This window comes from Polypterus senegalus, chromosome 5 (assembly GCF_016835505.1).
Source record: "Polypterus senegalus isolate Bchr_013 chromosome 5, ASM1683550v1, whole genome shotgun sequence".
NCBI classification, from domain to species: Eukaryota; Metazoa; Chordata; class Cladistia; order Polypteriformes; family Polypteridae; genus Polypterus; species Polypterus senegalus.
Genome location: NC_053158.1, coordinates 195,658,961 through 195,681,993, shown reverse-complemented (window position 1 = coordinate 195,681,993; position 23,033 = coordinate 195,658,961). Strand labels below are relative to the sequence as shown.

The window sequence follows — 23,033 nt, the reverse complement described above, 5'->3', positions numbered from 1 at the left end:
AACGATTTAAAGGCTCTTTGCAATATATTTATTTTGTCCTCAACTGTGTGTGTGTGTAATCTTGCACTGAATGAGGTTTTAGCACCACCATTTTTAATTTCCCAGTTTTCTCTAAAAGGGAAAACCAAAATGAAATACTATTTGGTTGCACCAGGAGTACAGACATTTGTTAATACTAAACTATTTCAGATTACCAGCACGCAACTTTTTCAGTCTTGCGTTGAAAGTTTTCAATAATGAGAACAGAAGATCTCTTTCTATAAATGCTCATGTAATTTAGCACCCTTGGTAAAACAAAGGGTCAGCTTATCCTTTGCTATCATTTGTACGATGAGCACACAAAATGCAGTATCACAGTAAATTATACTTGTCATTGCTGAAAAGCTTTGTCTTCAAAAGATTTATTATTGTCATTGCTGATGTGTGCCACACTAAGTTGTCATCCACACAACTTGAATCTCGCTTGATTTTTGAAAACATTTATTGAAATAGGACCATGTCTAATCTTTCATTTTCCATGACTCCTGGTCATTGACCCATTTATGCCTCATGTTCCATTATTGGAACGACAGTCACGTTGGGAGTAATTTATATCCTACTGCTCAAGGCCATCGGGGGGCTCCGACTTTTCATGCACGTCTGCTTCCTGGGGGTTCACCTTATCACGTCACGCACAGAGTTAGTCAGTGTGCTGCAGATATTGGTGTGCTGGGATCTCCTCAAGAAGTGATGTGAATTTTCTCACATTTTTGAAGAACCAACCCGAAGACAGGTAGATATAACTTTGGAATGGAATACATTTTTTCTCTTCAAATTCTTGTTTCTTATATTTTTCTACGCAATATATGTGAATTTCATGCACAAACTCAAAAATTTCAACCTTAGGCATAAATGGGTTAAGGTACACTATAGTAAACGTGCCTGGCTACAGCAGCAACCAGATGCATTTATGCAATAGTTAACACATGGTACCGTATAACTTTAGGAACTATTAAACATGTTATATATTGTGCTTCTGCGGTGGGTTGGCGCCCTGCCGGGATTGGTTCCTGCCTTGCGCCCTGTGTTGGTTGGGATTGGCTCCAGCAGACCCCCGTTGGAAAATGGATGGATGGATGGATGGATATATTGTGCCTTGTCTCCACTGCTGCTGGGATAAGCTTGGCACCCCTTGACTATGTACTTGATTATATTTATCTGAGAATGTTATTTCATGGCTCATATTTAAAAATGTAATTTCTTGTAACAAAATTTTAATTATGCAGCTCCAGTACCCATTAAGCATGAATAGTTTGACTAAAGCAGCTAGCTGACCAAAATGGTGTAATTATGCGAGTGCAAGACATCTATGATCTTACAGCATTGCCAAGCTGTGCTGTCTTTAACCTTTCCATTTAAAGTAATACCCCACCCAAAAACGATATTTTTAATATGTGGTTTGCAGCTGAGAAAAAATTCTCATGTATGCATGGAAAAAACAAATAAACTTCCTGATAGAATAGGATTCTAAGAAGTTTAACAAAGGACCAAAACAAACAACATAAAAACATCCATGAAAAAAATCTCACACTATTCCTGTCATGTAATTTATATGTCAGATCATCGAGCTGCATGCTCACAACAGCAACACACATGCATTGTTTGATAAAATGCTGTTAAATAAATGCTTCCGATGTGAACACACTTGCTCTTCTTTTGTGGATGACCCCTGCAGCACTATCTGTGCATGTGCATTTGTGTGACAGATAGAGACACTAATTATCTTGCACAACTTATTTTTCTTCATTGTCCAGAATTTTCCCACATGTCTTTTGTAAGGAACATTTCCTCAACTCTTCTTACTCAAGAAATGGAATTCATGACTTTAAAGTGCTATTTACAGTTATCTATCGCACTCTGTTGCTTAATCCGTCTCAAGTGTACAGAAGTATTTTTTGAAAAAGAAATTTAAAATTTATGATTATCTTTCTTTTATTTTAATATTAATTTATGTGGGCTTATCAATTAATTTAAAAACATGTAAACAGCTGGGAAGTGAAGAGAATAAATCAAGGTTTTCTCTAAGGCTCATAATTATTTTGGCAAAACATTATGCACTAATCATATTAAGAAAGTAATCAATTCACTCATAGACAATAAGCAATACTTCAGCAAAACAATCTCTACAATATCAATTATGAAAGCAAAACTGTACCATCCATTAGATGTCAGATGACCCTCCTGATCTGTAATGTATAGCTAAATGATGTACAGAGAGTAAAATGGAATGTGACAGAATGGCTTTTACCCAGTTTTATTGTTACTTATTAATCTCAAAAAAGGCAAACAATAAATCAGAAGCTAATTCAATCAGGCTGGCAACAGAGACTGAGTGATGAATGAACACATCTGAGAACCGAGTGCTCTTCATATAGTTGCGTAAGCATTTTAAGACCCCTCTAATTCTGACAGCAATTTTCGATTTTATTATCTTTCACTGTATGAGGGAAATGTGCTTCAAAACTGTTATTGTCATGAAAATGGAGAAAAAGAGGATTTTTTTTAATGGAAAAATATTTAATAGTTTCCATTACACAATTATGAATTGCTTTCTTTATTAATAAGAATAGCTGTAATCTGACAGCTGCTGGTTGGATGGATTCATGTTTTTCCACATTGAAGAAATACAGAATTATATATTCACACCTGCAGCCATGGAATTTTGAAGTGGCTTGGTGATAATGTTGAAAGAGATCAAGTTATCTTACCAGATGCAATTGCCCTACAGAAAATTCAGAAGCATCATTTTTTTTTTATCCTAATATACACATCCAGAGAGATGAATTGGACGTGATTCCAGAAATAATTTTAAAATGCTTTACCTTAGGAGGATAACAATTGCTTAAACCAAGCCTTTCAAATCATTACACTATTATAAAAACAGACCTGGAACTAAAGGTGCAATTCATCTAGCATTCCCAAAAATGTTATCTATTAAATGCACAGTATATTATAAAGGAATCAAAATACAAATAGCAATTCATTCCTTTTCTCATTAAAAAACTGTGTGTCTAAACATCAATTAAAATCCTCTCTCTATATACAGTATTTTAGTGCAATATTGTTATAGTTACCTTATGTTGGTTCCTACTTTATACCCAACACAGCTGAAATCAGTTACAGCCCCCCACAACCCTCATCTGTAAAAAAATGGGTTTTGAAAATTAACGTCTGTCATTGACTGGATGAATAAAACTGCAGTGGACTAACGCAATGTTGGCCAAGGACTTCCACAATGATCAATGGCAAAAGAAATGCGAAAATAAGCATAAGAATGGGGTGAGCCGTACATTCATATTTTGTGTAATACAGTAGAGTCTCGCTTATCCTACATTCCGTATTATCCGACATCCCACCACAAAAAAACAATAACGCATCAATCGGCAGCAAGAACTGCTAGTTGCGAGCGTGAGCATAGTCTATTTTTTGTTGCTCCCGACTCTACCGCAGCTAATTACAGTAGAACCTTGGATTGCGAGCATAATTCATTCTGGAAATGTGTTCGCAGTCCAAAGCACTTGTACAGTATATCAATGCGAATTTCCCCATAAGAAATAATGGAAACTCAGATGATTCGTTCCACAAACCAAAACTATTCATATAAAAATGATTAATACAAAATATAAAGTAAAAATACATAAAGCAAATTAACCTGCACTTTACCTTTGAAAAGAATCATGGCTGGTGTGAGGGAGTTTCTAAACTCTTGTGGAATTCCACCAAACAAGACGACACGTGGATGAGCGTCCCAAAGCAATCGCAGTCTCCCAGCGCTGTAGCAGTTCGCCATAAAGGCCAATCCGAAAAGATCGCAGATATGCTATAAGCATCTGCCATCGATGGGTGATACAAGGAACATTATAAATGCGCAGGGCACAGTGTTACTTTCCCCCCGACCCTGCCTGACCGCTGTGTCTGTGTATAGGAGAAAGGCAGATCCCGCTAAAATAAATAATCGCGCTGTCGCTGTTTCAAGCTTAATAAAGCTGGTGTTGCTAAAAGTACTGAGACTCAGCTTTGAGTTTTCGGGTGCAAAACGGGGACTCGCACGTCACAGCACAAACACACACACATGCAGTCACAATGCTGTAGTGAACAGTATACGCTCATACGGATGTTGACTATATGAGTGACAGAGTTAAGGCTCTAGAAACTGCAATTACATTGAGCAGCAAGAAGAAGCTACAGGAATCGACATAATGATGCTGCAAAGATGGCGAGACTTGACAGCGAAGAAACGGCACTCATCAGGAAAGCAGACTACGATCAAAAATATCTTTAAATCATCACAGGACTGAACTTTTTAAGTACAGTACATACTGTATTTAACTTCAGACAATTCTGTAACTGTAAGTTCATTTTTTCAGTTAATTTATTCTGTTTTGTTGTAAAACATGATTATTAGGTTCGTAATGTGTAAAATTATAACATAGTTTGACGTTTAATAGGCTTTTTCTTAACACCTGCCATTATCCAACATTTTCGCTTATCCGACGTTCTGCCGGCCCGTTTATGTCGGATAAGCGAGACTCTACTGTATTTGCATACAAATACTGAATAACATGAATCACAAAGTATGGTTTAAACTAGAGATTAAAATTTTGTAACATTTCCTCATATTAGTTCTGGCATAAACACTAGCATTAAATATAAAATGGGATCTTGCTGTTGTCCAGTTCCTCCATAGAATTAAGAAAAATCACTTTTGAATTTTTCTTACAGGCTGCAGCAATTGAAGAAACCAAATTAAAGGACTATTTACAGATCAGACTTTAACGTGCATGTTCACCAGGGTCACAGTGACATTATAAACAGATCAAGCTGCACACTATATATATATTTTTAGGATATTCTTTTGGAGGGAAAAAGTGCAGATCTTCATAGGTTTTATTCCCATGGACCAGTAGTACTAGGGTGTTGTACCGTGTTAGCCATTATGAATGTAGTGAGAAGTCAAGCAAAATGACATTGGCCCATGACATCCCTGTCCATTCCACATCATCTGGCTCCTTAGGAAGTTACAGTTCTAAGTTCCTTACCTTCTGGTTTTGCTCTTTAATAAGGAAAGTAAGATGAGCAGCCATGCACAGGAACCTAAATTTGGGCTCTTGTACCGGCACTCATTTTTTTTTTTTGCTACTGAGCATATTCATTGCTCAATCCCATTATCACGTCTGTCCCCACTAACGAAAAAGATCTTGACATACTTGAATTAATCCACTTGAGGCAGCTGCTTCTCCTTAAGATTTTGAAGATGCTGACTATCATCCTGGACTTCGCTAAAATATGACAAGGCCAAGGGCTATATCATCCACAAATTAGAGACTAGACACAGAAAGCATCAGATGTGCTATTATACATCATTTTTTGAAAATTATAAACAGGAGACGATATGTACCCTTAACAGAAAATAACTTGAGGACATGAAATTTGAAGAAGATACTACCACTTAAGGCAGAGATAAACCGTGAGTTTTGTGGGATACAACTGCTTAATATGTGATGGCTGGGAAACGTGTATTAAACTCCACACAGTTAGTAAATATCACCAATATTGTACTACAAGACCAATAATCAAAAGTAAACAGAAAACACAAAACCTGTGGATAACTTTCATTCAATAAAAACTTTAACTAGAAGGCGAATTAAAATCTCCAGAGATCTTTGCAGTGGTAGCCACCAAAAACCTTTGGGCTACACGTGACATGACTGAAAACAATGTTTTAATTTGATCGTTTCTAGAATTAAGAAACAAATGTAAACAAATATTATATATATTTTCTTACCTTAACACCATGGCCCACATCATCCAGTACTGTGTAATCTATTGGTTTCCGAATGTACCTCACTGGCCGTTCCATGTTGGCTGGTGCTATTATTTTATGAGTCCTCGATGTGTTCTTGTTGGTTGTCAAAATGCCAATTTCTCTTCTGGCCACTTTTTCTTTGTGTATATCGACAGTCTACAAAGGAAAAAAAAAAAAAAAACAAGAATCTTACATTATGAAGTTCACTGTTAAAAATAATTAAATAAAATAAAATAAAAAGTTGTAATTAGCATAAAGTTATGACAGGATACCCTCAAATCCAGCCGATTCAAATTCAAGGTCATGGGGATGGATCTTAAACAAGCAGATCCAAGGCAGAAATGAACCTGAACAGATGATGCCGGTCTATTGTAAGACCCAATAAGATACATGCCTATAATTTCATTAGGACAATTTGGAGTTTAACTTAACTTGTACAACTTTGAGAAAAACCTACACAGATGTGGGAAATGTGTGCACACTCATCAGACCCAATTCTGTCATACAAAGTTACGACTTCTGAAAGTTGAAAAATTTGATGCACTTAATAATGTTAAGCAGAAGCAGAATTTATTCCCTTAAGCACAAAAATGATATACAAGCAATGCCTCAGAACCACAAATGAGATATTCACATTAGTATGGCAGACTCGGGTTAAGTGATTTGTTCTGGGTCACACAATAAGCCAGGAGGTGAGAGCTAAGTACCTATCCAAGTTTCCGTTCAATTTCAGCAGGTTTCACTCCCTCTGCACTACAACTCGTCTTTCCAACAGTGATACAATCCTGCAGCACATCATCCAGATTCATTTGACCTTGGCTTCGACTGGGTTAATAGTAAAGCGCTGCACATGTCTGAGCTACTCGTGCACCATCGTGAATGTGTTGTATTGGGTCAGCTTCTATCCGCTGCAGTTGCAGTGTCATTTTCAAATTCCCTTCACTCTTCTATTTAGCCTCGTAATTATTTACTTAATGAGCTTTTTTAACAGTTTAATGAAAAAACACAGAATTTATATCATTCTGAAGGACTAGTAAGATGAAAAGTTTACACGTGCTAGCAGATCTGCACTAGTCCTGTCTGCAAAACAATACAGTCAAATATCAAGATGAACAAAAATTATTTTTCGGGGACATTCAACATATTGTTATGAGACACAGAATTAACAAAGCAGCTCTTCATTAAAATAGGGATCAAGTTCTTCAACTGGATTAACATTTTTAAAGATGAAGCCATATAGATAAGCATATGGCAAGCCATTGCTGCATTTAATATCTTACATTATGTAGTATTTTATTTGTGACCATATTTTGCCTAATTAAAGAAGAAATGTAATTACATATGTTTTTGCTAAGCCAACTTGAACGTGTTGTATTGCAACAGCTCCTAACCATTGAGAATGCAGCATAAATTTTCAAATTGCCTTTACTTTTTATTACCACGCTTATTTTAACTTCACCTGTTTGCTGTCTGGTACAAAACTTGTAATCGATATTTAACCCACTCCCTATTGTCCAAATGACTTGACATTTTGCACACTTACTCACTTCCAATGACAATACATGAATCAATAATCAGCTTCACTAACCAATCAATTAATCCATGTCAATTAAGAAATCCATCCATCCATTATCCAACCCGCTGTATCCTAACTACAGGGTCACGGGGGTCAGCTGGAGCCAAAACGGGGGACAAGGCAGGAAACAAACCCCGGGCAGGGCGCCAGACCACCGCCAATTAAGAAGTAAAATTTTCATATGAAGAATAGTTCAAGATTTCACCAATAGATGGCGCTAGTAACGGATAGAAATATTAAACAAAGTGTTAAAATATTGATTACAAAATTATACTAAAACAAACCCAAGATTAAAAAGTTGAAAATAATATATATATATATATATATATATATATATATATATATATATATATATATATATATATATATATATATATATATATATATATATATAGTCACAAAGCTGAGACATACTCAAAGAAGTTTTGGGGCAGCCACCGTATATTTTGGTATCCTGGCTGCAAAGTCGTTTTTTATCACAACAACAGCACTGATGTGCATACAAAGGAGTCCAAGACAAGACTGAGGTTAAGGGGAAAAAGGGCAGGCTTTTAAAGGGGAAGACAGGAAGTGAGGTCATGGGAATCGGCACGTGTTCGTCACTCATTGGATCAGGCCCGGACGTGACATCAGGGGGGCTGGCGCCGGTTAGTTCTGTCTCCATTGGTTCGGTCCCGGAAGTGATGTCACGAGAGCCAGGTGGAGTCTCCCAGGAAGTGAGAAAAAGAGTCAGTGCACTCTGCCACAGCCCGGCCTGTCTCAGAACTGCCGTCACTCAAGCCCTTTAGCTGCCTCCCATGTGCACGTGTTTGACAAGATATATATATATATATATATATATATATATATATATATATATATATATATATAAATATTTTAAAAATCATGCTTATATTAAGTTAAAAAGTGTACTAAAAAGTAAAAAATAAGTCTCTCATACATCACTCGTAAAATCAATCAACATTCAAAAAACACTTCTTAAAATCTTAGCAAAAATGCCCACCTTTTATTTTACGAGTGATGTATGAAAGAGTTTTTTTTTTTCATTTTTAGTACACTTTTTAACTTAACATAAGCATGGTTTTTAAAAAGTATTTTTTATATTTATATATTATTGATTTAATCTCCTACATAATTATTATTAACAATAACAAATTACTGAAAAGAAAGAAAAATGTCTGACTTGGCTAAAGATAATAAAGAGCAGTCACAGTGAGGCACTATACAGTCACATTGCCATTGGTATAAGAGGAGCCGCCATCGCGTTCTGCTGAATAGTACTGTGTTTGAGTGTCACCGAGAGGACGTGCAGGTTTCTTCATAATTTTCACCAGTGTTATCCTGATTCTCTCCTTCATTACTACCACCAGTGAGTCCAGAGGGTATCCCATAATTGAGCCTACTTTCTTAATTAGCTTGTAAATTTGGTGATGTTACTGGCCCAGCACACTACAGCAAATCAAAATCACCCTGTTGCACATTATGTAAAGGGTGCTCAGTGCCCACGTGAAAGAAACAGTCTCTAAAAGGATAAAAAGAGTCTGCTCAGCCCTTTTTTCTCTAGTTCCTCTATTTTACGAAGACCCATCCAGCCTGTCATTATTGTGAACTCCGGAGTGGTGGCTCCGAGGCTAAGGATCTGCGCAGGAATCCCAAAGGTTGCCGGTTAGAATCCCTGTCACTGCCAAAAGAGATCCTACTCTGCTGGGCCCTTGAGCAAAGCCCTTAACCTTCAATTGCTCCAGAAGCGGTGTACAATAGCTGACCCTGCGCTCTGACCCCAAGGGGTATGCAAAAACTAATAAATTCCTAATTACAAGAAATTGTATAAGGCGAAATAAAGAAAAAAAAAAAAAAAACACAACCCAGATATTAGTAGCAGTGCACCACTTCCCTTTAGACTCCCTGAACACAGACCGTCAGTTTTCACTATTTACAACGTTTAATTTTCTCTTTCAGTGGAAGAGTGGTTGAGCAACCACTACTCCATCACAATTTCAGGGTATTAGAACTCTGTTCTTGGTCTAGTGGCTTTTCTGTTTCTGAACCAACATCTGGCAAATTTAAGTTTTCATCAATTTACTGTATTTGAATGGCATAATGCCAGAAACAGGCAGGACATGCCAGAAAGAAAGCACACTTCATTAACTCCTAAAATGAATAACATTAAGTCAAAATGAACTAAGAAAATGGCCAATACTAGAAACATCCAGGAAAATAACACACCTTTCTTAAGCCTGACTATTTTAGTTTAGAGCCATAAGGGCCTGAGAATGTCCTGGAAACATCAGGCTCAAGGCTGGACACACTCACCCACATGAAGTTGTTTTATTTATTTGGTTTATATACTTTATTGAAAGGACAAAAAACACAAATATTAAAGCACATTTCAGTCAAAGATATTACTGCACAATTCTGTCAAACTTAACGCTTCATCCCCTTATACCCAACGCACAGCCAATTTTGAGTTGTTCATTAACCTCAACTTCAGGGCGGAGTGCTGGCTCTGAGGCTAAGGATCTGTGCTGGTATCCAGAAGGTTGCTGGTTCGAATCACCATCACTGCCAAAAGAGATTCTACTCTGCTGGGCCCTTGAGCAAGACCCTTAACCTTCAATTGCTCCAGGGGTGCCGTACAATGGCTGACCCTGCGCTCTGACCCCAAGGGGTATGCGAAAACTAATAAATTCCTAATACAAGAAACTGTATAAGGCAAAATAAAGAACAAACAAAAAAACTTCATGTGATTTGAACATGGGAACATCTAGAGAGCAAACAAACACAGACACATACAAACTCCACAACAGTCAAGATTTGAACCCAATTGTAATAGCAACACCATTTCCCTGAATAACAGTTCCCCCGAATGTAAAGAATAAAATTCAAACAAATACTCGGGGGGAAAAAAAAAGCTCCATTTCATCTTTTTATTAACTGCACAAGGTGAACCAGCCAGCCAGCCAGCCACCCACTCAGTTTGCTTGTTGCATTTCCCGTCTTCTGCTCTGCAGATTTTACATGGTGTGCAACTGAGTCAGACTGCAGCAAACATTTCCTAATAGGCTAACACGAAAGCAGGCAGGGCAGCTCACGAGAAAGCATAACGCCCAGAGTCACACTTACTGTTTCTATCAAAGCCAATTTTGACTGAATTCATAACACAACATTCTCAACCCTCATTAATTCATTTGAGGGCTGTGGGGCAGCATAGCATAACAAAAAAAAAAAACCCACCAGCCTTGGATGCGGAGCTAGTCCTCGTAAGGCACACTCACATACACAAACGGATACAGACAACGGACTAATTTGAAATTGTCAAAAAAATCCAAAACACACACAACTGGACTTCTGAAGGGAAAGCCGGCAAAGCTCCACATGGAAGACGACCCCAGGAAGGTAGATGCGTTGTGTAGCAGCACTCTTTACTATGCAAATGTGCCGCCTCCCCAGAACTTCATGTTAAAATATAGAAACACATCTACAGACAGTGCTTATACTTTAGCACTACACAGAAAAGACCCTCTGCTACCATAGCCCTCCTGTACACGCGTATAATGCTTAACATTAAAATCATTTTATGCTTTTAGGCTTCAGTCATGAATATGTGACTGTAGATCCTGTAATGGACAGGCACCACAAGTAGGGTTGACTTTTGACTTGTGCCTGAAGTTGCCAGGATACATTCAAGCCATCTCAATAAAAATATGGATATTAAAGCTAGAAATGATAGGAGTGCCAAAAAATAGTAATCCATCAAGATGCTATATAGGATTCTACTATAATCTGATGCTATGACACCCACTGCATGAATTCAGTAATATGTAGACACAACACAGACTATGTAAGAAATAACAGGGCAAAAATCTCCACTAACACCATTGATGAGATACATTGATCACTACTTGATAACAGCATGTTAAATGTAACTGTTTGTCCATGTTTACGCTGGTTTTAGATGAATGGTACAGAAGCTATAGTGCTATTACATCATACATGTCCATAAATGACTTGACATATCTACACTGTGACGGGGGATTAAATACCTTTGCTTTGTGGATATAACTTTCAAATATTGTTTTTTGTCACAGATGCAGTGACAAAGGGTGGCTTGTTATACTACATGTTTCTTTATGTCACTATATCTGGACAATACTGTTATGAGTTTTATTCACATGTGCATGTTAACTGTGGCACACAGGGGCTCAGCAGTTAGAAGTGCTAGCCAAGCATTGGATTAGATAGCCAAAGACAACTGGAGGCTTGTATAGTCAGCTTAAACACAGGTTAGGGTATTTCTGTCCTCTATCAGCACAAATCTCCTTTCCTTATTGGGAGAATGAGAATCGGCATATAAGCACTATGATATGTCTGTATTTTGGGAAAGAGGAATTCAGCCCTTGTTTGGAGACAGAGAAGACCAGCAAATGAAGCAAGACATTATAAAAGGTCTGGACAGTGGCCAGACCCTTCGAGGCGGAATCGACAAAGCTCGACGAAAAACCTCCCAGCGTAGGGACGGAGAAAATGGCTGACTGTGTTGATCCAGATTCCCACCTGGATAAAAGTCTGTCCATGTGCCTCCCCGTCTGTAGCCGCGTAAAACGTAAATGTAAGCTAAAAGATATTTTGTCTCATGTGATTTTTGTACCGCCGTAATCACTATGGGAGGGATATCGCCTTTTCTGGTATATTATGATATTGTTTAATTATTTAATAAGCCACAATATTAAAAGAACACATTTCCAAGAGAGCTAATGCCTCTGCAGGAAACAACTGGCGATTCTAAATTGGCCCTAGTGTGTGCTTGGTGCGTGGTTGTGTATGTGTGTGTCCTGCGGTGGGTTGGCACCCTGCCCAGCATTGGTTCCTGCCTTGTGCCCTGTGTTGGCTGGGATTGGCTGCAGCAGACCCCGTGACCCTGTGTTCGGATTCAGCGGGTTGGAAAATGGATGGATGGAAACCAAAAGCAAAAAGGTCCTTTACTCTAGACAAGGGGTGCCGCCCAACTCCAGTCCTGGAGGGCCGCAGTGGCTGCAGGTTTTCATTCTAACCCTTTTCTTAATTAGTGACCTGTTTCTGCTGCTAATTAACTTCTTTTGAATTCATTTTATTTGACTTGCTCTTGAAGTCACAGACCCCTCCAGTTGTTCCTTTTTCCTTAATTAGCAGCCAAACAATAACGAGATACAAAATGAGCCAAAACAGGACCAGCAAACTGTGACCGTCATACAATATCTGAAAATAAAGAAAGGAATCAGGATTGCTGATCTGCTCTTAGAAAAGAGAAAATCCACAATTTCAGACATGTTTATTGCACAATGAGAGCAGCAACAAGACATGGAATTAAAGAAAGGGTTTAATTAAAGACAAGACTCAGCGCCTCATTAAGCAACTGGTTGGAGTGAAATTAGTTGGAGTTTGAGGCCCTGACTTAGTTGGTCTTCTGTTGGCTCTCCCACTTCACATTTCACTTCTGTTTGAGTGCCATTTAAGGAAAGAAATGAAGCAATTCAGAGGAACGAAGAAGAAATTCAGGGAAACAAATATTTAAAATAGCAGATCAATTAAAATGAATTCACAAGAAGTTAATTTGCAGCAAAAATAGATCACTAATTAAGAAAAGGGTTAGAATGAAAACCTGCACCCAGTACGGCCCTCCAGGACTGGAGTTGGGCACCCCTGCTCTAGACTCAAACATTTTCTTGATTATAATCCAACATAAATTTAGAAACAAATGCATTTATAAAATCAATGCAAAAGTCTACCATAGGAAACGCTCAACAGTGGTTTGGAAAAGAAGAAAATGCAAAAGAGATGTTAAGGCTTTTGGTGAGAGCTAAGTTGGCATCACAACCTTAAACACTTGGGCACCTGGGGTCTGGAATCGGTCTATAAAATGTTCACATATTCAGCCTATTCTAAAAGACTGATGATTTACATTATTTAACAATGCTAAATCAGCAAGTTGTGCGCTGAAAGTGGGCATATAAGAATGTATGACTTGTATCATAAAGTGATCTAATCTAGTGTTGGCCTGTCATTATTATTATTTAGCACTAATGAGACAGGCATCAGCAGTTTGAAACCAAGTAATAAAAAGATGGATTTGAAATACATACAGAGCAAGTTCTAAAATGTACAGTATATGTACAAAATACAGTACATTTTATCCCTTTATCCATCCAACATTGCTGCCTGTTAAAATTTGTGCAGGACACAATAAAATCAGAAGACTATCAAGGAATTCTGGGGTGAAACAAACATCCCAATGTCAGAAAACTCTCTCAGTTGCAGGTCATGGACAGTCAAGCAAAATGACACACTTGCACATTGTAATCTTTTTAGTTAGCCAATAAAAGGCGTCATTTTGCTTGACTTCTCACTACATTCATAATGGCTAACACGGTACAACATCCTAGTAATACAAATCATGGACACAAAACCTACCCCAAAAAGCACACATAAAAAGAGGTGCAGGAAATATTGAACCATTCTGAAAAGCCTGCTAGGGGTTCTACTCTCAATCCCATTGAACAACCTTGGAACAAGCCAAAATATGCAGGTGGTGCTCATCAAATCTTACAGAAGAGCAGAAGAGTGGGCCAAACGGGCAGCCGAGAAGCAGAGACCCCTCAGTGAAAGCTACAGAAAGCACCTGATGGCAGTTACAGTCTCCATGGGCTGTGATACAAAATATTAGGTTAAACGTACCAATATTTTAGCCACATCTGTATAACATATCTGTATTGTTTCTTTGTATCAGTATACTGCTGCTGGATTATGTGAATTTCCCCTTGGGTTTAATAAAGTATCTAACAGGTGCTTCATAAACATATTATTGTCATTTAATTCATCATTTTTTTTTTCTGTCCAACCTAATCCAATTCAGTACTGCTGAGCCTAAACTGATAGAACAAGGCAGGAACGAGCCATGGATGGATCCTGACCCATTGCAGGGCATTCTCAACACTTACAAAGGGAATTTAAATTCACTAATCCACTGCATCCACTAAACAGGATCATCACCAGACAGAGGAGCAGCTTCAGCGACAGACTGCTGTCACCGTCCTGCTCTACTGACAGACTGAGGAGACCCCACACTATGCGACTCTTCAATTCCACCAGGGGTGGTAACCAACGTTAACATTATACAAAGTTATTGTCTGTTATACCTGCATTTTTATCATTCTTTAATTTAATATTGTTCTTTATCAGTATGCTGCTGCTGGGGTATGTGAATTTCCCCGAGAGAGAGAGAGAGAGAGAGAGAGAGAGAGAGAGAGAGAGAGAGAGAGAGAGAGAGAGAGAGAGAGAGAGAGAGAGAGAGAGAGAGAGAGAAAGAATCTGAGAGAGAGAAAGAAAGAATCTAATTAACCTAACCTGCAAGTCTCTGGGATGTTGTCTTTATCTTAATGCAACCATCATATCTGCTTAATCCAATTCAGTATCACTGGGAATCAGAACTTGATCCTGGCAGCATTGGGAACAAGGCAGGATCACCAATGAACACAGTGCCAGTTCATCAAGGGGCTTACTAACACTCAGACACCCACAGTCACACTAACATATGGCCAATACAGAATATCTAATTAACCTAACCTGTACAACTTTGGGAATGTGGGAGAAAAACGTGAGTACCATGAGGAAAAAAAAATACATAAATGATGGAGGAAATATTCAAACACAACATGGAAGACAGAAAATGATTTGTTAAATATTTAAGAATGACACTCGGAACATTATGCATACATACAAGTGTCAGATCTGTGGTTGTCTGTGAACTCAGGAACATCCCATTTTTTTTTTAGAAACTACTGTTAAAAGTATTGCAAATCCTGTCTCCATCTGTGCAGAGTGCATGTTCTTCTTGTGCCTGCATGAGTATTTTTCTCAAGGTACTCCCATTTTTCCACCTATATCACAAAGAGGTGTGTGTTAGGTTAACTTGTGACACTAAATTGGCCATTTTTGGAGTCAGTGTGCCCTTTGATGAACTAGCAATCCATTCATGGTTAGGCTTCGTTTTGCTCTAAATGCTGCCTGGATAGTCTTTAATACCCAATAACAATTAATTTGATTTGGATGGGTGTTGCTGTCAAGTATCAGTAAAATCATTTTATCTAAAAAAAAATGTCTGGGGGAGTTAAAGAACTGATGCTTTTGCACTTCATTTCTCAGATCGTCTTCTATTCTTCATCTCGCTGCACTGTGCCAATTTCTATCACATTTTATAATGTATAAGGAGATGAATAATTTTCCAATATATAAAAGCGAACTGGTGTTGACTGCCAAGTTCAATCACGACACTCTGTGTGTGCCACCATAAAAGGAATGCCGCAGAAAGCATTTAAGAAGATGTATAACCTAAAAGCAAATTGCTTAATAAAACAACAGTCTCTTAATTCTAAAAAGCCGTTTCCGGCATATTCATTCCTGCCAAACACCTGCTTTGAATCCAAGTGAATCTGAAGGATTTGTCTTTTGATTTCCAAGAGGATGGCTGCGGCAAAAATAAAGTCACTTGTGGGTACATATTTCAGGCGGCACAATCCGCCAAACAATACTGACAGGGAACTTTTTTGGCAGCGAGTTTACTGATGACGAGAAAGCCACAACAAGCACCGGAGCCCAGTCTTAAAAAAGCCTAGAACATTTCCCAAAAACGGACGTCAAGAAGAAACAAATTTTTATAAGCAAGAGACCATTCAACCCATCATGGCCTTCTGACAAGCTACCTGGAATAACTATGTTGTCTCAATCTCTCATCCAGATTTATATTTGTGAGGATTTGTGGTTTAAATTCATAACATCTTTGTGTAAAGTGGTGCTTATCTTGAAGACACCCATGCATTTACTAAGCTTACTTAGTCCAGTTCTTAGGTTACAGGAGGCTGTACCTCGTGGAGAGGTTGGATGAGGTGGTTGACTACAGATACAGTTAGGTCCATAAATATTTGGACAGTGACAACGTTTTTCTAATTTTAGTTCTGTACATCACCTCAATGAATTTTAAATGAAACAACTCTGATGCAGTTGAAGTGCAGACTTTCAGCTTTAATTCAGTGGGGGTGAACAAAAAGGTTGCATAAAAATGTGAAGCAACTAAAACATTTTTTGAACACAATCCCTTCATTTCAGGGGCTCAAAAGTAATTGGACAATTGACACAAAGGCTATTTCATGGGCAGGTGTGTTCAAGTCCGTCGTTACGTCATTATCTATCAAGCAGATAAAAGGCCTGGAGTTGATTTGAGGTGTGGTGCTTGCATGTGGAAGATTTTGCTGTGAACTGACAACATGCGGTCAAAGGAGCTCTCCATCCATGCAGGTGAAAGAAGCCATCCTTAAGCTGTGAAAACAGAAAAAAACCCATCCGAAATATTGCTACAATATTATGAGTGGCAAAATCTACAGTTTGGTACATCTAGAGAAAGAAAGCAAGAACTGGTGAACTCAGCAACGCAAAAAGACCTGGACGTCCACGGAAGACAACAGTGGTGGATGATCGCAAGAATCATTTCCATGGTGAAGAGAAACCTCTTCACAACAGTCAACCAAGTGAACAACACTCTCCAGGGGGTCGGCGTATCGATATCCAAGTCTATCATAAAGAGAAGACTGCATGAAAGTATTTTACTCTGCCGGCCATGCTTTTTTTCCTCAGGGGTTTGGGGGTTGATTTGTTTTCGATCCTATTTTTATAAAAAAAAATGACCTATTCGTATGGAATGTTGTGTGATTTCAATAAAATAAATAAATAAAAAATAAACTCATTTAGCCCAATTCTTGGTCCAAAGTGGGAGCCGCAACCTCGTGGAAGGGTTGAATGAAATGCCAGACTATTCATGAAGTCCACACTACTAGGTTTTCTTTTAAATCTGTAGACATTAGTCTCGTTTTCACCTTTTGTCCACACTATACCCCGATTGTTTTAACTTCTGAAAATGTTCTCCAGAGCAGTATATTCCTAAATATGTTGACTCAGTATCGCATTTTGGATGGGCGACAATGAAGAGTTTTGAAAACACAGACTAATGACGCTCAGATTGGCATAACCTTCCCTTCAATGAGAACATTTCCTTTCTCCCGTTTTCGCAGGCATGCACAAGCCCACTGTAAGTGAACAGCTATGTCTTAAATGTTTTCAGATGTTTAAGTGTGGATGGAGACCATTTTCATTAAAAAACAAAAAAACAAAACTGTTTTTAAATGAAAACTCAGTAGTGTGGACATAGTCTATGGCAGTGTCACTCATTCACATACTCACACCCAGTCATAATAGGCCAATTTGGATTTTCCTTTTGTTATAACACATACGTTTTAACAACAACAGAATTAATAGGAAATTAAATCACCAAAAAAAAATTACCATCCACTTACTATACCTATCACTTAACAATACTGATTACCTTTTCCCACAGTATAGCAAGAGGGCAGGGTTCACCAACACTTAAAAATTCTCATCAAACAACCCATTAACCTGGACATGGTCTGAACACTAGAAAGGTTTCTAAACCATCTGCAGATTTACAGTTTCTTTTACTTTATTATTTTGCTTTCCTTTCCTCAAATCCCATGATATTCAATAGCATTAAATGTCAGGATGAGATGGAAGTGGCTTTTCATTTGTATATAATTCAACAAAATAATGTGAAGGCAGAGTTGTGGCAGGCAACTGCATTAAATCCCAATATGCGCATTTAAGTAGTAAGGAAAAACATAATAGAGAAACATTTTATGACTACAAAACCAAACATTACTTTTCCAAGACTTATTTTTAGAACAGAAAAAGTACTGCAGTTTGACTTCAGCCAACTTCCCAGCTGTTTTGTCATTTTACAGTCCCAAAGTATCACATTTCATTTTAAATGGCAACAAAATGAAGCACCGTAACACTTAATGGACTCAAGTTGAAGATTCTTAATGCTCTTGGGTCTTCATCTTAGCAAAGCTCAGTTAAAACTAAACAACTTTCTAACACTAAATGTGGAATGTGTTTTTGCTGCACTTGACATGAATCTCATTTATTTTGCTTTGAAACTTTGGGTGACTGGTTAAAGGCTGGAAAAAGAAACTAAAAATATTATACTGAGGTCCTTGCTATATAGTTTCAGAGATTACAGCATTTAGGGATTGAATTTAAGTACAGGATAGTGGGATTGACCACTAATTCAAAACCCCGAATGGTTAAATACTGTATAATAAAGAGGGGAAAATCTTCCACTGCTCTTCCAAGGAAAAAAAATATTGCCAACATTACTCCATTTTTTGAATTAGAACAATTCTCTCTATATATTAAAATGGAATGGAAAAGCAAGGCGACGATACGTGATCTTCTCGGAAGTTCTCGAAAGACATTTTAAAGACCCGTGAGACAAAAAAAAAGACTGGCCAAGGAGCATCTCGTGGGGACCTTAAACGTGAGACTTGGTGCCAAGAGATTGTCCCAAGTCAGTCTCACGGGGATGTGGAACATAAGATTCTTGCAAGACACACCCTTCTTATCAAATAAGAGCAAGGACAGCCAAGCAAAACATTCACTCATGTAAAGTCACGTGGCACACACAGATCCTGTGCTCTCAGCAAAGAAGAAAGAGCAGCGTGGAGAAAAGAGACCCAAGGCGTGATACATATGCAGAGAAAGGTACATAATATGAAAGCAGTAACAGTCGAAAGTATTGTAGCGTCCCAGCCAAGCTGAAGCCTTTTTTGTTTTAAGTGACTGTTACGTCCGATCGAGGGAGGGCAGAGTGCAGCAAAGGCAGACTGATAGCTGGGTGCTGATTGAGGCGGTAAGGGGGAGACAAGACCCGTGGAAGGAGGGGTTGAAGAGGGTGCTAGAAAGTTGTGTTTGGGGTTACGCAGTTGGCAATTGTTAAAGTAGAACTTTTGTGACACTATATTACTTTAGTCGCTACAGTATCAAAAAAAAGATAGCACAGATCGCATTACCGTAGTCAGAGAATTTCAAAAACGGGGTTTAACTCACATTCATTTATTGGTTACTTTGCAAAAAAAATGATTACCTGCTGATGATGTGGATTGTTTTGTCTGTGCTGAAATTCCAAACAGAGAAACCTATCCTAAATTATGGTACAAAGTCATTAAACACAAGTCTCACAGAACTCATTTAAAAGATTCAGCATATTGTGACACGAAAGATTCCAAATATTGTTTTTACAGAAGTTCTGAAATAAAAGTGAAACTAATGAAATAGCAACAATTCAAAGAAAAAAAAATCTTACAAGTGTGTATCCGGAAAACCAAACACGGGGATTGGTGAGCAAAGCGAGCAGGGGGCGAAGCCCCTTAGTAAAATTAAAGAATTAAAATACTTTAAGAGTACAATGATGTGACCAATCAGCTATGAGTTGCAGACATTTTAACTTGTAGCTTCTTGTACATGAATTAAAGAGTAAGAAATTATAGTGAATTTAATCACTTACTTTTAGACATTTTAAAAACATTCAGCAATAAAATCAAGCATTAAAAACACAAGGCAAATCTCCCCACTCATGCAACTTGGAACTTGTTAACAGACACACAATCACAGAGATGAACATTCAGCAGGGCTGCAAAAACGGCATACTCAGATATTGAAAAAAAAATTAATTTGCTGAGTTTTCAAACCCAAAGGAATGTTCATTAGTACTAATGCTAAAATGTGAAAAGTGTAGTGAAAGGCCACACAACACATGTTTAAACTGAATGCGAGTGAATGAAATTCTCATATATGTATAGCTGGATATTCGTCTACCTTTTTATTTAACGAGCTTCTGTAAAGGCCAAATATCCCCTGGGAAAGAATAAAGTTCTAACTTTATAACATTTTCTTTTGTGATCAAAAATTTTTTTCTTCATAAACTGTGATATTTATATATTTAATAAGTTACCAAGTATTAGAGAAGTCAGTGGTACTATAGAGTTCTTCCTATGTTGACTCGGTGATAATTTCCAAAAGTTAGGTAAATAGAGACTGATAAGATATGATGGGCTGATAGCCTCTTCTTGTTAAACCGTACAGTATGTTTTTAAATTATATTAATATTGCAAATGTAAATATATTTTCTTTATTTAATAAACAAAAAAAAAAATCTAATTTTGAAAAGAAACAAAAGTAATGGCATTCAATGACAATGAAGGTTTCTAACGATAAAGTGTGAGGATAACCAGAATGTTTACTTGAAGGCATCAAACACAGACTTTATTTTATTTATTTTTTTATTAATTAACTTTTTGATTTCAGGGTCTCATTGCAACACATCCATTATGGATCAGTACGATACACATGTTAATCACATCAGATATCCCTTCTGCTGCCCATTCAGACAGCAGAGAATGAAAATGTTTTAATATGAAGTCCCCACTCAGAGACACTAGAATATTTGAAAGGTTAGAAATGGTTCAACATGCTCAATTATAATAATGAGAAATGCACAAAAGAGGTTGCTATTGTTTGAGTAGACTTCTCCAATATAGGTTTCACTGTGATTTTTATGGCTGGATGCCTTTCCTGAGGCCATCCCCACTCAACTTCTTGCTGCAATACTGATACATGGTTGTTGAGTTGGATTACTCCTTGTTAAGTGTAATAATACTGGGTGTGTTATGATACTGCTAGCTGAGTGAGACAAGATGGTATGCTAAGCATTATAGATTGCTTATTCGACAGATATGTCCCATTTGAGCTATTAGATGAATATGAATTATATATGACTTTTAGCAAAATGTGATAAATGATCAGACAGGTAATGTAAGGCACAAAAGGAGACCCTAGAAACTGAGGCAGGGATTTTCTTAAACAATAGGAATATTGAATAATGCTGTGATCCTGAGTGAGTCTAAAACCAGTTCAGTACACCTTTTGAAAGTTATTTCACTTGAAAATTACTTTGAATAAAATTATTAGCTAAATAGCAGACATAAAGGGTAGTGGGGGAAAATACAGTGTAGTGTAGTTTTTAAAAGTATATAGATGAGATAATGATGAAAGGTTTAGCAAAGCTGATAAGAAACAAATGTGATCCTCCTGCACCAACAGCTTTTCTAAACATTTGCATAATCCTCCTATTTTTTTTTAAATAACCTTTTTCTGCTTTTGGTGTACAGAGAAATCAGCGAGTTGTCGCTCTTTGTTCTAAATTTACACCAGAAATTTCTGAAACACTTAATTCTAGGATAAAACTTTTTTTTTTTCGTAAAACAATTTGCAATCCTTTCAAAGATTAATCTGCCATTCTTTTTAAGCATGAAAGTTCCTCTCCAAGAGACTTAATCATTTCTAATCAAAGCTACTTTTAATTTCCTTTACAGGAGGATTAAAACTTGATTAGAAGGGAAGAGAGATTAGGAAAAGATTGTATCAATCTCTAGAAATTCAGCATGTAGGGACCAAAATTATCTGCAAAGAAAATACATAATTTAAGATATTCCGTAAAAAAAAGGCTTTATTAAAAATGCTTAAGCTTAAAGCTGTTCAGACTGATCTAAAAATGCCTGTACTGTGAAAGGCACTATAAAATATAAAAGGGCCTGATTGTAGAGATTGGCACCAAACAGTAATCAAAAAAAAAAAAACACATCACACTCCGTACTTTTTCCAATAATTTTCAATTGAAGAGCTTATTCACATAATCATAGAGAGTTGGGGGCAAACATCATTCATGCAGTCTTTCATTTCCAGAGACTTGGTCCGAACAGTTTGTGTCTCACCCCTGACATTTGATTTTGTTGTAGGGACGAGCTTTCTGTAACAAGAGCTCGCAACCAATTTGTGCTCACCAGGAAGTGCGTGTTTTGGACCACACAAACAAAAGAGAGGCTGGTCTATCTGATGTCTTGTGTTTTATGCACCAAGACAGAATGGGGGGGAAAAAAAAATCTAATAAATAAAAAATAGGGCTGTGTGCAGATATAGAAGCTGCACTAACCATACTTGGCATAGTCAGAAAACATGTTACTGGCAAACAGAAAAAAAATGGGGCAAGCTTACAATTTTGAAACTGTGCTGGAAAGACATCAAGAGCTGATGCAATTGGTCATCCCCAGAGATCCCTAGTCGTGTAATTACACATCCTCAGGGGACGAGATCAGCAACTGACAGTGTCAAGTTTCACATCACCTTTGACTAGTTGTATGATGCGACACCATCTTTAGACCTTTATTATTTTAAAATGTAACACACACCTAATAAGGATGACATGGTAGTGTAGAGCTTGATAACACTGCCTTACTGATCCAATGTCCTGAGCTCAAATCCCATGGACTCAAGTGTGGCACTTAGTGCCACGGCCCACCTGCCAAGTTGTTTTGCCTGCCAACGGTAAAGTCATCCCTGATGGAGGATCGCATGAATCGTGGGGTAGAGGGGCCCTTTCATCAGATTGGCTGACCCAGTGCTGTTTCAGCTGTGGAATGGCCAATAGGGGGAGGCAGCTTGATGGATGAGGTCTCCAGAACTCTAAAAATATCCAAATCTTATTATGTGATGATACCTACTGTTAAATTCTGCTCCGTACTTCTAACATTTATATTTTTATGCTGTATTAAGGATTTGTTCTGTTCTGTGTATTGTATTTTACTGTAGTATACTGTTTTAGCCGTGGAATGGCCA

At 37.6% G+C, this 23,033-nt stretch overlaps 1 protein-coding gene across 8 annotated transcripts in view; it reads right to left on the bottom strand.

Annotated features, from left to right (window-relative positions):
- Positions 1-23,033, bottom strand: part of abi1a (abl-interactor 1a) — a 206,051-nt gene that overhangs the window by 52,180 nt on the left and 130,838 nt on the right. For all 8 annotated transcript variants that reach the window (XM_039753907.1, XM_039753902.1, XM_039753908.1 and 5 more), the window contains exon 3: positions 5,825-6,001. In XM_039753907.1, coding sequence (XP_039609841.1) covers positions 5,825-6,001 — 177 coding nt within the window. The remainder of the gene's footprint in view (positions 1-5,824; positions 6,002-23,033) is intronic.